General features: G+C 35.9%; 1 protein-coding gene across 1 annotated transcript; it reads right to left on the minus strand.

Moving 5' to 3' along the window:
* LOC109726810 (tetratricopeptide repeat protein 1-like) lies at positions 333–9,624 on the minus strand. The gene is made up of 6 exons (XM_020256601.1): positions 9,565–9,624; positions 8,561–8,636; positions 6,296–6,475; positions 1,322–1,448; positions 1,038–1,151; positions 333–894 (listed from the first exon to the last, which is right to left on the minus strand). Exons 2-6 carry the CDS (start codon positions 8,624–8,626, stop codon positions 779–781), a joined length of 603 nt encoding a protein of 200 aa, XP_020112190.1. The 5' UTR covers positions 8,627–8,636; positions 9,565–9,624; the 3' UTR covers positions 333–778.

Genomic DNA, 16,743 nt, shown 5'->3' on the forward strand with positions numbered 1-16,743 from the left:
CATTCAGATTGTAAAGAAGCATTTACCATATAGAAAAAAAAAAAAAAAAAAAAAAAAAAAAAAAAAAAAAAAAATTACATTTTTGGTCCTCATGACTTGGTTCAAATTGTCCCAACCTTTGTTGGCTAACTTTAATTCGATATAATTTTTAATTCGAATTTTTCAAATTGCCTCAACCTTTGTTGGCTAAATATTAATAAATTATTGTATATAAAAGTAATGTATTAGTTTTATCATTGCCGAATCATCAATTGCCAATACTTCCGCATTGCTTCTACAAAACTACTAATATTTAGCCCACTAAATTGAATTATAAGATTTGATGACAACAATTCAAAAAAATTAAGCCAGAAATTACAACAAATTAAAATTTAAGGACCGAAGTATCACACCCCCCACCTTTTGAGAACCAAAAGCGTAATTTATCCTTGAAAACATATTGGAAACAATAACCCACTGCATCAGTTTCCTCACAAACATAAAAGATCAAAGAAAAAGAAAACACAATCCCTTGCTCCTTACATATGCTATATCATTTATACACCAAACTGCAGCAAAACAAGTACCATGGGGGCTCGATGAACAGAGTAATACAACAAGTTATCACTCCAACAACTGCGAATGGTATGAAGCCCAAGTCCGATTCACAATTCGACTAGTACGGCGCACTGTATTTGTTTCAGCTTTATTTTTTTTAAACCCTCCTTGTTTTCTATAGGTATTTCCTTTTTTTCTTTCCTTTTGGTCTTTCTGATGGTACCTGGACTACCATATGTAATTAGCGTTGGAATGAGATAGAGTATGAGCCGGTGTTTGGGTCTTTCACAGCTTTAAAGTTGTCGACGCTCATTCCGAATCGCCCCAAAACTGAATTCCCCATCTCTTTCAGTTTTGCTGCAGCAAAATTGAATAATATTGTTAGATTATCCACATTTACGAGTGCAAAATTGAATACATGTAATAAGCGTTGAAAGCTAGTTTGTGAGAATTATTATCCTCGTAAGATAGTAAAACAGAAATTATGCCTAATTATTTACCGATCATCTCCTCCTTCATCTTCTCTCTCTTTTCAGCTGCTAATGGCTCAAGACGTTGCAATGATTTCCTTGCTTGGTCATTTGAAGGTTCCAGCTCGATTACTTTTTTCATATCTGCATTAAAATTTGATAGCAGGTTAAGTAAGGAGCCATGATAAATAACTTATTTGAAAATTTTTCACATGAAATAAAGAGCAGGTCATTTGCAAGGAAAGAGCATAGTAAATGAGCCAATCGATTCAAAACAAATGAATCAACCGACATATGCAGAAGTTCAAACTGACCAGCAATAGCTTCTTCATAATGTTCGAGCTTCTCGTGTGCTTCTGCCCTCCTAAGTAGTGCTTTCAAATATGAAGGATTCAACTCCAGCGCCTTCGTGCATTCCTTTATTGTTTCATCATATTTACCCTGTAAAAGCACAATAAACAAATCACTATTCCTCGAAGTCTTGCAAGTTAATGGACCAAATCATTAAATTTCAAATGGCTATGGAGAAGACAAGAAAAGGTATTGCTTTCGGTAAAGGTTCCTGTTTGTTTTGCCGAAAGTAGAGAAGGGTGAATCAGTTGTCAGCTGCAAACAGCCACTTCCGCAGTTTGGTTCACCGTAATATAACTATAGCCGAAACTCAGGCTCCCCAAAACAACATAATTAACTTCAGCACAAAACAACGTAACTAACTTCAACGCAGAGTTCAGTCCAAAACAACGTAATCTACTTTGGCCCACCCTGGACCTAAGTCAATTACAGGAAAGAAGAGTGTGGGAAAATAAAATAAAATATTATAAAAGGAAACTTATTTTCCGAATAGGATTACCACCCCTCGTCTAAATATATTTGATTGTAATACTAATTTCTCTTTTATTTAGTTTGCAATTTTGAAATATAATGAAAATTGGTTAATTAAGTTCTTTTTTTTTTTAACATAGTTCGCACATTTGAAATGCTATGAAAATTGATTAGTTGAGTGTTAACATCTCTTTTTCTTTAGAATTTTATTATTGCATTACTATAATTTATGTAAGAAAAAAATTAATTCAGTTGCTTTAAATTACATTTTTTTAATTATATACGGATACAATTATAATATTTTTCCTACTTATTATACTATAATTTATTATTTGTCAAGTCATATAAGAGGCAACAATGTCATATGAGTAGAAAGCTATATATGAGATAAGTTTGCCGAAGGAGTGGGGAAACAATAGCTTTTAGTGAAACAAACACAGGAAGCAAGGGACTTCAATTTTTGTTCCATTAGCTTCTTGCCAGACAAGTAGCAGAACTTGGGAAACTTCACTTGTATAGCTACAGAACAAACAACAGAGGAGAAAGAAATTTTCACCTGAACTCTAGTTCAACCAAGAGTCCAATTCAACCTGAACTTAACCTTTGGTGACACAAACAGGCCCTAAGCGAATTTTAACGAAGGCTCAAAACACAACTAAAAGCTTCTCACATACAAAGTGTAATACCGAGCTCCAGTTAAAACAACTGAGTTTTGGTATGAAAAGTTTATAAGTGAAACGACTCCTAAAAGAATTTTAAAGTCTTAATAGAATTTAGTTATAATTTGTCTAAGACCAAATATTGAGTTTCGTAATTATTGAAAGTTTTAACTAGATATTCAACCAATCAGAGTAACTACAGAAAAATATTTATTTAATGGGCTGAATGATCTCCAAACTTAAAGAATTAGAGATTGTTCTTAAAGTTTCATCATGATCTAAATACCGAATGATTTAAAATGAGGTTTAAATATAATTGCAGGTGTTGCTCAGTATTACAGATGTGAAAAGTATCTTCCAAAAATTATAATAATAATTATGATGATGATTACGGGCCTTAGGTATCAAATTTGGACTAAATTTGATATTTAAAAGGCATATACACTAAATAGGTCTAGACTATAATTATTTAAAAGTTGAGAGGCTTCAACGTAAAAATGCCTTCAAACTTATCCAACCAGCCAAAACCGCCTCATTTTCACAGCCACAACCGCCTCCTTCGCCGCCTCATCACCTATATATAAACCCGATTGGTTTTATTTCCACTGCCATTGTGTGTTTTCGTCGCTTTTTCTTTTGTTTACCAATTTCTTCCCACTACACTTTTGTGTTCATATAAAATTATCTTGTTGGGAGTCTCTAAAATTCCAATCCAAGCCTTTCAAGAAGTTTATCTCATTCCTAGGCTAAGAGGAAATTTTGGGGAACCACGAGAAACCCTAACAGCATAAACCAGTAAGGATTTCTTAACTAAGGTGGGTAGAAGCTCTCCAGTAGTGGTTTGGTCTTACTCTATGTCTAATAGCATTAGTTTGAGCATTGTTGATTAAAATTCTACTCTTGCTTGCTAGTTGCTTCCTTTGATTCCATGATTTTGTCGTTATCGTTCATTTAGCATGCTTAATGAATCTCTATCGATATTGCTTATTGTCTATCTTGACAGTGGGCATTTCTCTTGAGCAAAGCATGCTTGCTATATAGTAACAGAGCAAAGTATTTTATGAATCATCATTCCTCTATTACCTGCTTACTAGTTGTAGCATCTTCTTATTAAAAGTCTTAATTGAGATGATTTATTGATTAGTTTGAACATGAGCATATAACCATAGCTTGCAAAATGAGATATTGGTTAAAAAACAATTTGGGTAGTCGCTCCTTTGATTACCCCTCCGGAGTTGGATTAGAAAATTCTTTAAACTATTTAAAACAAGATCTATACTCTTGATCTTAATTACAAAACTCCTATCATCACTTTCTAAAAGATATTCATTTTCAATCGTTCATTATCCACTTGATAGACAAGAGAACAATATCATAAAAGTATGAAATTTGATTTCTAGATAATTTAAAAGGTCTAAGATCGTATTCAACGGTGTCGATCGTCAATTTGGAGGCTCCATCATCGAAAACAAATCAGCAGAAACGGAGCCCTTTTCCTACTAATAGCATTCCAGCTCAACTCTATATGGTGTGTGCACGCGCGCACGTGCCTACGTGTTTGCGTATTTGCACTTGCCCAACTTTGTGCATGCGTGTGTGTGAATACATGTGTATATGCGTGTGTGCACGTGGCACGCATGTTTGTGTATTGCACATGCACAACTCTATGTGTGAGAGAAAAGGGGGTTGATCTTCCTCTGCATAAAGAGGAGCAAAGTTGACCCATAATCACAAATTTATTATCGCAATTCAGCACAGCCAAGCAACTAAGGCTCTATTTGGATGTCGGAATAAGATATTCAATGATAACTTATTCTGTATTAAAATATTCTTGTGTGATTGAAACTTGTTTGATTTTTCCTCCCTGAAAAGTCTTACAATCTATAACATAGTAAGATAGTATATTTCACGTAGGGGGTGATTTATCTTATTTCAAAAAAATGACTTAAAGGTCCAGTATGATATCCATTCTAAATATTCGATGACACTCCTCATCGACCAAATACTACATGCTTCTTGAATAAGGCCTTGTTTTGGATGCATGAGTATTTCATTCTGAATATACCTTCGCTTTACTCAAGAAGGCGTAGTATTTGGTATATAAGAAATATAATCAAATGTCTAAAATGAAATAACATATTTCACTTTCTAGTCAATTTTTTGGGATAAGATAAATCATCTTATAGGTGAGATATGTAATCCTACTAAAGCATAGATGACAAGGCCCTTCAGGGAGCAAAAATCAAACTTTTTGCCTCCAATCATACAAGAAAAAGTTCACGCCACATAAGTTATTCAAGGATAACTTATTCCAACACCCAAACATGGCCTAAATCGAAAGAATATGCTGAATTAAGTATTATGCATCCAAAGGGCCTAAATATACCCATCATCATATTAAACATGAATCACTAGTCCAAGAAAAGTATCAGGTTTCTCCCAATAGCTAGTCTGAGTTTTGATGAAGGCCCTGTTTGGATAACGAAAAAGTTATCGATGGATAACCTATTCCGTATGAGGATATTCTAGTATGATTGTAAATAATGAATTTGATTTTTATTTCTTCAAAGGTCTTACTACCCATGATTTGGTAGAATAACATATATCACCGACGACATGATTTATCTTATTCTAAAAAAATGACTTGAAATCCTAATATGATATTATTTTTCTAAATATTTGATCACACTTCTTATCAATCAAGTATACAAATTTTTGAGTAAATCAAGAAAATATACCGAACAAAATATTCATGTACCCAAACAGGGCCTAAAGGAGTTGTTCATATGAACATTTGAGCACATGCAATCTCTAAACTTACAAAAATACCAATTTCAGTTTTAACCTATAAAATCTACATAACAAAAATCGATAACAAGAGAATACACCATAATGTCTCACTATGTTTTCCATGTTATGATGAATTCTAATATTTCCTCTGATTTAACTTGTCTCACTTGGTTTTCAATGTTATGATGAATTCTAATATTTCCTTCGATTTAACTATTAACTTTCATTAGCAAACTCATGAAACTTTGAAAAGAAATTGTCAGAAACATGAGAAATTGTTAAATAAACACAAATTTGTCTGAACCAAGAGTTAAAAATTTCTAGAAACCTAATAACTAAGGCACTTGAGCATTTGCTAACAATTAAGTCCTGACTATGATAAATTCCCACGCAGATTCAACCTGTAAACATTAAAATCTTATCCCAACAATTAATTTGGATCAAGTGCTAACATAAGATTGAATTCGATCAATTTTCTAATGATAGTATGGGCATAGCATGCAATATGTTGCCGGATGGCATTAGTAAATGCGGATTGCAGGGCTAAGTTGGCAGTCACTACGTGAGTGGCTCAATCCAATTTAAGAAACAGATGAGGTATGTAGCCAAAAACTCGATGCATGAGACGATATACTTTAAAATCTCTATAAGCCTACAACAACAAATAGTCCCTTGGCATTTCTCATGTTACATGCATGAACAAGAGAAAACAAAAAGGAACAGTACAATACAAGCAAAAACACTTTCATGAGTAGAATTTTCTATCCTAAAGTTAAGAACTCCATAAAGTTAAAATGTCGAACTAACAGATAAAATTTATTATTACCAAGGTTTATTGCTGTGCAAAAATTTATTATTATCAAGGTTTATTGCTGTGCAAAAATCATCTCTAGCCTCCTCTATTGAGCACAGTTGGTACTAATTACCTCTACAAGCATAAACTGTCATATTACTATTAGTAACAAGCATTCAATAAATAGAGCTGAATATACCTAGCAAACAAGAAGTTTGACATACCAGTTTTGAGAAGCATATGGCTCGGTTCGCATGGCACATGGAACTAATTTCTTCCGATGATTGCACTTCAGAAGCAATCTGTAAAGCAATTTCGTATTGTGACAGTGCATCATCATACTTGCCCGCACAGAAAAGTTTGTTCCCTTCAGCTTTAGCATCATTTGCTTGATTTAAAGCTTTCTGACATAACAAGAAAAAGGGTCAAAAGTTTACAAAGGCTCGATGCTCCTATTAGTACAAATAATTGGAGAAGAATTTATATAACAGGTTGAAGGATTTCATGTGCAGCCTTGATAATTTTGAGGAACTAGGAAGATGCATTCAAATTCTAATATATTGGGAAGATAATATAAATGAGCAAAATAAATATAGCAGCAGCACCACATTTTTCTTACCATAATTTCTGTTGGTTTGGACATTAACGATTGAGAACATGAAAATAATTGTAAAGGCACCTTAAATTCGACAAGATTCTATATGGAACCACTAGGGAGTCTAAAAACATGCCAATGATTCCTACTCCACTATACCAGCATCTTCAGTACAGTTTCCTTTCTCAAAAAATGGGTTGGTTGGTTGTAACCAAAGCATGGAGTATTGGAGTGAGATGCACATCAAACACTGATTAAGCCATCGAATTAAGTTTTAAGGGGGTATATAAGACTAATATAGTCTGCAAAAGGATAGCCCTCCATCTCGAGATGGCCCCCAACAAAACCACCGCAGCATGCGTTTTCTAAGGGATAAGGATGGGAGTTTGGTCTAACAAGTCTCATATGAAAATAGCAGCACGCTGCCAACTTGTGCGATAAGTGGCATAATGCATGTTCACCAACACATGCACACAAAAATTGTCAATACAAGAAACACTAAGAACAGGTTTTCTTTCTAGCAGTTAGCTACTCAAGAACTTCAATGACATTCACGTAGCAGAAATTCATTCAACAAGCAACAAGCGCTATTTATGCCTCATGGACTCAACTTGAACTCTCTGTAATCATTGGACATTTTTGTTTACCTACTGTAAGTAAGTTTGAGACGAAAAATAACTTGTTATAAAACTAAATTTCATAACAATAGAAGTTTCGTACGATCAATATGCTCAATTCGCAAGGTTAAGATCCAAAGGGCCTCAGGTGCATCATATGGTTTTAAAAAAAAATGTAATGTTAATTCAAATCCACGAATGAAATTTCAGGCTGTCAAGATGCATATCATTATGAATATCCATAAAAGTTTCAAAGATCCATGACAGAAAAGCAACATTAATGAGAGAGGTAAGCTTAAAAGGCAAATTTTCTTCAACTTCTTAAGATCTTCCTAACTCATCAGATCAACAAAGAAAAAAGTTCATCATCTAACAAAGACAGTCATGCTAGTACTAGATTTAAAACGAAAATAAAGTCCTAGAGTATGGAGTAGAATAGGTGGCAACGAATAACCCTAATGGCATTACTTCGAAACATGCTAGCATGTTACACACCACTTAAAACAATAGAATGTATTAACTCTTTTCACCTTGGCATGTGAACTCCAAAACCAAATTCCCTGTACTCCCAACACCGCTCTACCCTCCTTGTTGTCATGCCCACTCTAAATCCTTAGAAACAAAAAAAAAAAGGAAAAGTTTTATAAATAGCCTAAATCAGAGAGGAGGATACAATACGTTAGATAGGAACGGAGCCATTAAGCGGCACACAGTGGCCATGGTTCCCCCTCAAATTCTGAAAATTTCATATGAGTCCTTTGTAGCAAAAAATCAAAATATTACAAATTTTTAGTTTTTAGTGAGGGGGCCAAATTGAAATTTTTTCACAAAACTTATGCTCCCAATCTTCCCCTCCACCACCTCGGCCCTTCCTCTCCACTGCCTCTAGTCCTACTCCTCCTTGAGCACATCGTCGCCGACAAACTCCTCTCCTAACTATACATGGTCGAATTTTTCTCTGCCAAATCTAAATCTTGGTCCCCGAAATCTTAATTCCTGGCTGTCTCTAAAGTTAGATAACAATTTTTGTGAATCTTAAAGCAAGCTCAAGTGTTATCTAATAGCTCATGCCCTGCTATCATACGATTTTCTTTTCTTTTTTTTTTCCTCTCTCTCTCTCTCTTTCCTAAGGGATGTTGCTAAAACTATTCCAGCACAACATTGATGTCAAATCGAAAGCCAAACAATTAGTGTTAGATCTAAGAAACTTGAGCAATCTTTAATTAATTGCATTTAGAACCAATTGAATAAGATGAACAATTTAACACAACTTATACCTCGCGCATCTGCTCATCAGTGAGAGCATCCTCGAAGGATTCTCCATCCTCTTCGATCACAACCATCTCTTCTTTCCTGTTAAAAAGAGGGGAAAATGATTCATATTGGAGATTTCAACACCAAAAAAACGAAGGGAAAAATGGGGGACTTGGATTCAAACCACTGAACCGGATGAACTGATTACGATTTTGGTTCTACGAATAAATTTTCGAACAAGGAGAAATGAAAACCGATGATCGATCCTTCCAAGGGTTTTGCACTTTGTAGAGGCTTTAAGTCGGCGACACTTGAGCATAGTTAGTTAATTCGGATTCGGCAAAAATTCGGTACGGGTATAATTCGGATAAAATTCGCCTTCTAATTTTTAAATTCGTTGAGAAAAAGGGCTAAAAAACGGATTCGCCAATTATTCGGATACGTGATTTATACGGATATTATACGTTCACCAATTAAAAATTCGGGATCAAAAATTCGGCTATTAAATTAAGTTTTTTTCTCTCAAGATTTATGCTATTAGTATAAATGCTCGTATTTTTTAAGAATAAAAGAATAAAGAGCTACAAAATTAAACTAATTAAGTAAAAAAAATAATAAACTATATTATGCCTCAAAATAAATAAATAATTATGCAAAAAAGAGATCAAGATAGTCCATATCTAAATGTAAAATATAAAAGGTTCACATACAATTATAGTTAGAAACTAAATACAAGATGAAACTGGCACTTTGCATAGTGCATAACTGCATGCCAGCATATCTAAATTCTGAAGTCTAAACAGTAAACAAATAAAAGATACAAGAGTTCCTGGTCCCTAATACAAGAGTTCCTGGTCCCTAAGTTAATTAAGATTATTTAGCTCTATGTTTGGGTCTTCTTTGTGCATAACAGAGAATGGACACATTCAATTTAAGCACTCGAGCCATTTGTGTATAAAAAAAGTATCCATCAGATGGACTAAAAGCTTCTAACTTTTGCTTTGAAGAATGAAAACTCAAATCGTACCTGGTTTGTAAAGAACCACCCGATTACTGATCTATCGTTGGATAGCGGAAGCGGCAGCGGAAGAGGAAGAGGCGACGAGGAGGGTTTCGATTTCTGAAGAGTGAAGAACCCGATCTTCGATCTTCGATTTCTGACATTAGGACGGGCTCTCGATAGGCGTTCGGCGAGCGGCCGGAGAGGAAGGAGGGGACGGAGAAGACCGCACCGGCCGCAGGGGTCGCTGGCAGGGCACCCGCTGCAGGGGTCAGGAAGTTAGGGCAACCCTTTTTTTGGAGGGGTTGGGGTGGGAGCCGTGGGAGGGGCGATTTTTGAGAGAAGGGAATTTCTTTTTTCTTGTTTTTCTTTTTTTTTTTTTTTTTTTTTTTTGGCCTTTTGGGCGTCGCAGCAACTGCACTGTTCTTTTGTTCGCAAACCGCGTATAATTCGCAAATAATTATTTTTATTCAAAAAATTATATATTTTTTTTTCAAATTTTTTCAAAAAAATACGAAAACGTCTATTTAATTTGATTTTTTAAAAATTCACGAATAATTCGCGAATAATTTACGAATAAACTAACTATACTCTTGAGCCCAAATTTTTTTTTGCATTTAACCTCCTTAAAATCTTTTTATTTTATAAATGAACCAATTAAAATTATAAAAGTAGAGACGATCTTGTATTTGCACACGTAGGCACACGTTGTATTTAGAATAGCTTATTATGTTATTAACTAAACACGGAAAAAAAATTACCGTGTTCATTTGAAATATTTCGCATGATGCCTATGTCTACATGCGGAGTCATTTCTACATTCATAATTTTGACAAGATTATTTATAAAATAAAATTTCTAAATGCAAACAAAGCCCTCTCCGGTATCATAGTTAGTTAATTCGGATTCGGCAAAAATTCAGTATAGATATAATATGAATAAAATTTGTCAATTATTCGAATATGCAATTTATACGAAAGTTATTAGTTTACCGTTAAAAAATTCGGTGTAAAAAACTAGGCAATTAAATTAAACTTTTTTCTCTATATTCATATTAGAGAAAAATTCGTCAACGCGACGAGTCCGGAGCATTACAGAGTTTCGATGGCGAGCGGCGCGCGGTCGGGGGCGGGGGAGGCAGGGGTGACTCTGGTGAGAAGCTAGGGCTTTTCTTTTTTTATTTGAGCCAGAGGATTTTTTTATTTTTTTATTTTTGGAAGGTGGATCAGCTCGGATCTGAATAGTTATTATACTGTATTCAGATCGAATCTAAGTAGTTATTATACTGTATTCAAACCATACAAATAAATAAATAGAAATATATGATTATAGTATAATATATATATATCGTGATATAATATATAGTAGTAGTATGGGTGAATAGTAGCGGTACAGGACTCCGTATATACGGCCAATATATATATATATATATATATATATATATACACGTCCCTACAAAGATAGTGAATTGCAGATACATCCTTGCAAAACTCAATTTTCAGAAGTTGTCCCTACAAAAGTCCTAATGTATGCAGATATGTCCCTCTGGTTATGTCACGCTCCGGATTACTCGTTTCCCCAGGCACGCCGACAAATCTGCCGTATACAAAGGAATTTCCACTGTATACGAAGCGATAGCTGTACCTGTATCTGTAATCATACAAAACTACAAATAGTAATATAGAGCTGCTAAACAAAAAAACATATATAAATAATATCAGGTTCTCAATACATACATAGTCTCCAGATACATAACACTCGCTCCAGCGATAATCTAACATCAGTATGTACAAGAACCAAAAACCAACACTACCTGTAGCTGGTATGTCTCTAAATCAGCAGCAAAACGGGAAGGGATCTAACTCGCAATTTTCTTTCCACGATCGATATCCGCAACAGCAGTAGCCGAAGAAGAAGGCTCTGCAAAAAGGGTTCAACAACTGGATGTGAGAACTACTGCAAAAAGAAGTAGTCCTCAGTGGGTACCACTACCGACCTCAACGGTTCACCCACTAAGTCTACAGAAAGTATGCTCAAAGATAGTAAAGGAAGCTGGAACAAATCTATAGCTATATACCACTATACTATCACGATCCAACACTAACTATCTGTAGAAAATGCAATTTCAGACCCAATTTCACTAGGGATTGTGAACACACCCGTCCTGCCTGTCAAAGCGAACTCGTATACCACCCCATGAGTAGCCGGTAGAGAAAACTCTCTAGGGACTGAATACACCCGTCCCGCCTAACTAGGCTACACCGTAGCTCAGGAGTAGCCGGTGGAGAAAACTCTCTAGAGACTGTGAATACACCCATTTCGCCTAACTAGGCTACACCATATCTCAAGAGTAGTCGGTCCAAGAAAAAAGGTCCGATAGGATGATTGTGACTCCACTCACGTCACAACCTTACTGAAGGTAGAGAAAGGTGTCACTAACTACCTCTGATCCAACCTCACACGGGCTGCCCAAACGAACCCACCTTGCCTGAATCCAGTACAAGAACCGTCCAAACAGAAACTGCGACCTCATCGCACTGAAACCTCATTCCGGAATGGCATTCGTGGGCGCAACCCACCCGAATTTACAAGTGTCTCTGCGAAGTTCATTTAGGCTCTCACAGGCTATAGTCAAAACAGAAGAGTCTAACTGGTCTAACAACCATAATGAACATGCTCTCAGCACAATCTGATGCCAAAAACAGCAATCTGGGTCACCATCAACCACAACGGCACCCAACAGTCCGGAACAGTCTAAACACTACTGTAAAAATACACTCGGCATTCCAGTACGAGCGTAAATTCATTCTACACTATTCTGGATATCCACCGCCTACAAACTGCAGCGATACAAACAAACTACAGCTCCTAAAACTAAATCTGGTAGTTTTCAGAAAATAACAGTGTAGAACCTATAGTTTTCTTCTAAGTCAATTCCAAGTCCAACATGTATAATTTGTTTAAACCAATAACTATGCTCCAAATTCATATTTCAAAGAACATGCAAATCCACGAATTCGAGCTATTAAACATAATATACAAAACCCAACAATACATGATGTCAACTGAGGCTTAGGAGGAAATCCGAAAATTCCGGTAGCTTAACATCAACCCACCTCAAACGCGTGTCCAACAATGGCGAGAAGTTAATAGGAGAGGAACCACGCACTCGCCCGGTCTCCCAATGATGCAACTACGACGTCCACGCGCTCGAACGGCTCCCCGGCGCGACGTCAGCATCAATCCGAACTCCACCCGAAGCCTCCCCTTGCTCACGGTCAAGGACTAGAGAGAGAGGGAAGTGCAAGAAAACCCTCTTCTCAGCGTCTCTACACGTTTATAAAGGAAAGGGGATAAGGGTGAAAACAACGAGGTAACCAAAAGACCAAACAGCCCCTCACCTACCCTGGAGTACCGGTACCAGGCCGATGCCGTACCAGTACCCCGCATCAGAAGTTGCAACCCGAGAGCAGCAGTCGAAAAATCTATACTGGGGTACCGGTACTCCGCTGTGTGGTACCAGTACGCATTGCTGAAAACTTGCAATTTGCAGATTTCAATGCTAAAATCCTGCTCTCGCGGCGCAAGGAGTCCGTTTTGCATCTATTTCGCGCCAACACTGCTGGTACTTGTCCCGACACTCTCCAGATGTGTCGACAAGCCTCAGATGCAGAATTCCACAACTGCTGGCCACCAGGGATACAACAGGTTAGAATCCGTTAGTGAACTGTTTATTATTTTTTAACAGTGGATTCATGAAATGATATTTTTGCCCTCACAGATATGTCCCTCCAAAAGTATTTCCTCTTTCTCTTTCTTTCCTTCTTCGGGCCGCCAGAGCGGACGACGGTGGCGGCGCTTCGGCGAGGTCGGGGTCGGGTTCGCCGGCGACGAAAAAGAGGGAAGAGAAAAGAGGAGAGAAATAAGAAGAGGGAAGAGAAAGAATGAGAGGAAGAGGGAAAAGGGAGAGGGTTCGCCGCCGCCACCGCATATCCTCCCTCACCGGCGACGAAGAAGAGGGAAGATGAAGAGGGAAAGGAAGAAAAATAGGGAAGAGAAAATGAAGAGGAAAGAAGAAAGAGGAAGAGGAAGAGGAAGAGGGAGAGGGTTCACCGCCGCCGCCGTCATATCTCCTCCCTTGCAGGCGACGAAGAAGAGGGAAGAGGAAGAGAAAGAAGATGAAGAAGGGTAAAACCGTCAATTCACGTTATTAATTAACCATGGTTAAGTTTTTAACTGTGGTTAATGAAATTTTTTTAATAGACACTAACGGCAGGGACATATGTGCATACATTAGGACTTTTGTAGGGACAACCTATGAAAATTGAGTTTTGCAGGGATATATCTGTAATTCACCATATTTTCAGGGACGTGTATGCAATTAACCTATATATATATATATATATATATATATATAGAGTTGGACCGGGCTACTATTAGTAGCAAAATCCCATTGTTGCTAAACCCATATATATATATATATAGAGTTGGACCGGGCTACTATTAGTAGCAAAATCCCATTGTTGCTATCAGTTTTTTAGCCTTTGGATCAACTCTTTTCATTATTTCTAACCATTGGATTAAATACTATAACCCAGTGGGGACCACTCAACCCTAGGGGGACCACTCAACTCTAACCGACTGGAGCCTCCAAATTGAGAATCGGCACCGTTGAACATGATCTATACCACTTGAAGTGTTTAGAAATCAAATTTCATGTATTTTCGATATTATTCTCTTATCCATCGAGTGGACACAAAAATGAAGGCTGAAAAGTTGAATTTCTTTAAAAATGATGATATGCAGTCTGTATCAAAGATGAGAGTATAGATCCTATTTTAAATAGTTTAAAAAATTTTCTAACAAATTTCAAATTAATGTTGGATTTTTACGCGTAAAACGAGAAAATGCCTTATATCGACCATTAAAATTACAAATTTTGAAACCTTTGATCTTAGGCAAATGATATCAAAAAGATTTGAAATTTGATTTATAAACACTTCAAGTAGTATAGATGGATGATTCAACGTGCTTGATCGTCGATTTTGGAGGCTTTATATCGAAAACAATGGTGGCAACGCAGCCCATTTGTATCGATAGTTTTCGTAGTCAACTTATATTATATATATGATATATATAGTCTATATATATAATTATATATATATTATGATATATATTAGTGTAGTGGCCCGCGCGATGCGCGATAGTAAGCGATGTTTCTGTGAAAGATTTTCTTTATCAGATAGACAAGCTAAAAATAAAATAAAAAATTTAATAGTTTTCAAAGAAAAATAAGCTGAACAGCCTAAATTGCATAAATTCTTGATAAGAAATCAACTTATATACAATAGGCAAAAGAAGGAAGAAGCAGAAAAAAAATTAAAGCACTTAAAGCTAAAATAAAACAAAAACAGCTGTAATTCATCAGTTTAAAACAATTAAAAATCTGATATACTTGAAAACTTTTAAAGATCAAATATAATGAACTTATATAAGACTTGGAAGTAAAAAGTAATAGTAACAGTAGCATGACATTTTTTCTCATTCCTCACGACATAGAAACTGCACCATAGTAATAAGAGTAGCAACCATTTCAAGTATAAAGTAGTGTATGATTTTTTTTTCTTTTTTTCCTAGAGGAGAGATGGGGACAGTGGCGTTGGGGGTGGCAATGGCGTGCACGGCGGCGGATGTGGTGGTGCAGCACCGGATGCAGAGTGGGTAGCGGTGAGTGAGGGCGATGGCGGTGGTGAGGGAGTCCGAGGAGTAGTGTGCCACGCCTATGGGGAATCTATAGCAGATTACGAATGCTATGACTATGGAGATGCATTCGAAGCTCACCACCGAGGGTAGGAGCAAGCTCAAGATGCTCATCAACTACGATGGTAACTTCCAACCTTAACTAACAGTTTAGTTTTTGCAACAAATTTTTTCCACCCAGTTAGATACAGTAGCATTAAAAAGGAGTGTTTGAACTTTGTCGACTTTCTTAACCTCGCCTGTAACACAACTCATTAATAATGAATTAGTGAATCGAGATGACTTAATACATTATTATTTTGGCCAACACCTAATAATAATATAAAAATTTAAAGGTCTGACATTCAAATAAAGACACAAATCACAAACTTAATACTAGCCATTTAAAAAACAAAAGAAAAAGAAAGAAAGACAAAGTAGAACTTAAAATTTGCAATAATTGCTAGTGTTTGGCATAAAGCCGGCCTGTTTGCAATGCATTTGTAGTTCAATAATAAGGAAAAAAGAAATAGCTAGTCGGGCCATAGGTCTAAGATGTCCAAGGATTCAAACAAACTAAATAAGAGTAGCATTAGAAAGTAGATACAATATATTTTTGAATATAAAATTGTCTCTTAGCAGAATTCAAATATCAAATAATCTGAATGTATCACATGAAAATAAATCAATCAAAGATAACTGATAGATGAAAGCAACAATGTAGAATTGTAAGTATAGTGGTAAAATGTCGTGATGCTCAGACGGACGAATACGCCAATGTACTCTTATCAAATTTGTTTAAATTGTTGGAAATCTTAAAAGCGTAACCAAGAAACCAACAATAGAATTAATTTATAAGCAAAAAGCAAAGTGGGAAATGTTGAAGTACATATAGCTGCTAAATATGTCGCATCAGAGTACTGTATCTATCATTATCATTATTTAAAATAAATCAATTTAGGAAGAAACATATAAGAAAATAAAGCTAAGAGAAGGTAAACTACACGTAAAATATTTGATAATACAAAAAAAAAAGGAGAATTCATGATGTTATTGTTGTTAAAAAAAAAGTATGCAGCAACAAATTTACTTCATAGGTAGATGAAACAGACCAAAAAAAAATAGAAGCTCAGATAAATATATTTTTATAGGCAATTTTGCACAATGTAAAACGGTCTTCCTTATTGCCAATTGAAAGTTTTCAATCATTAGTAGGTGCAAGAGTTGCCCGTAGGCCGTCAAACTTGACCCATTATTTATTTTGCTATCATCATAGCTTATTTTTCTACACGTACTTATTAATTGCAAATTCTTACACTTGTGGAGTTTTAAGATACATATAGTTGTTCAGCTGTAAATTACCTTATTTGACTTGTTTTTCACTTTGTTAGCAAAGCTTACAAAGTCAAACATGGCCACTGACAAATCAACATATTACATATCAATATATGAATGTACATACGAACT

The sequence above is a fragment of the Ananas comosus genome, linkage group 21 (assembly GCF_001540865.1).
Source record: "Ananas comosus cultivar F153 linkage group 21, ASM154086v1, whole genome shotgun sequence".
Classification (NCBI taxonomy): domain Eukaryota; kingdom Viridiplantae; phylum Streptophyta; class Magnoliopsida; order Poales; family Bromeliaceae; genus Ananas; species Ananas comosus.

What these genes read in the sequence shown, in the direction of transcription:
- LOC109726810 (XM_020256601.1), bottom strand. Translation starts at nt 8,626, where the DNA reads ATGGTTGTGATCGAAGAGGATGGAGAATCCTTCGAGGATGCTCTCACT. An exon ending in CTGATGAGCAGATGCGCGAG is followed by an intron (nt 6,476 to 8,560) that starts GTATAAGTTGTG and finishes TTGTTATGTCAG; the next exon opens with AAAGCTTTAAATCAAGCAAA. An exon ending in CCATATGCTTCTCAAAACTG is followed by an intron (nt 1,449 to 6,295) that starts GTATGTCAAACT and finishes GTGCTTTTACAG; the next exon opens with GGTAAATATGATGAAACAAT.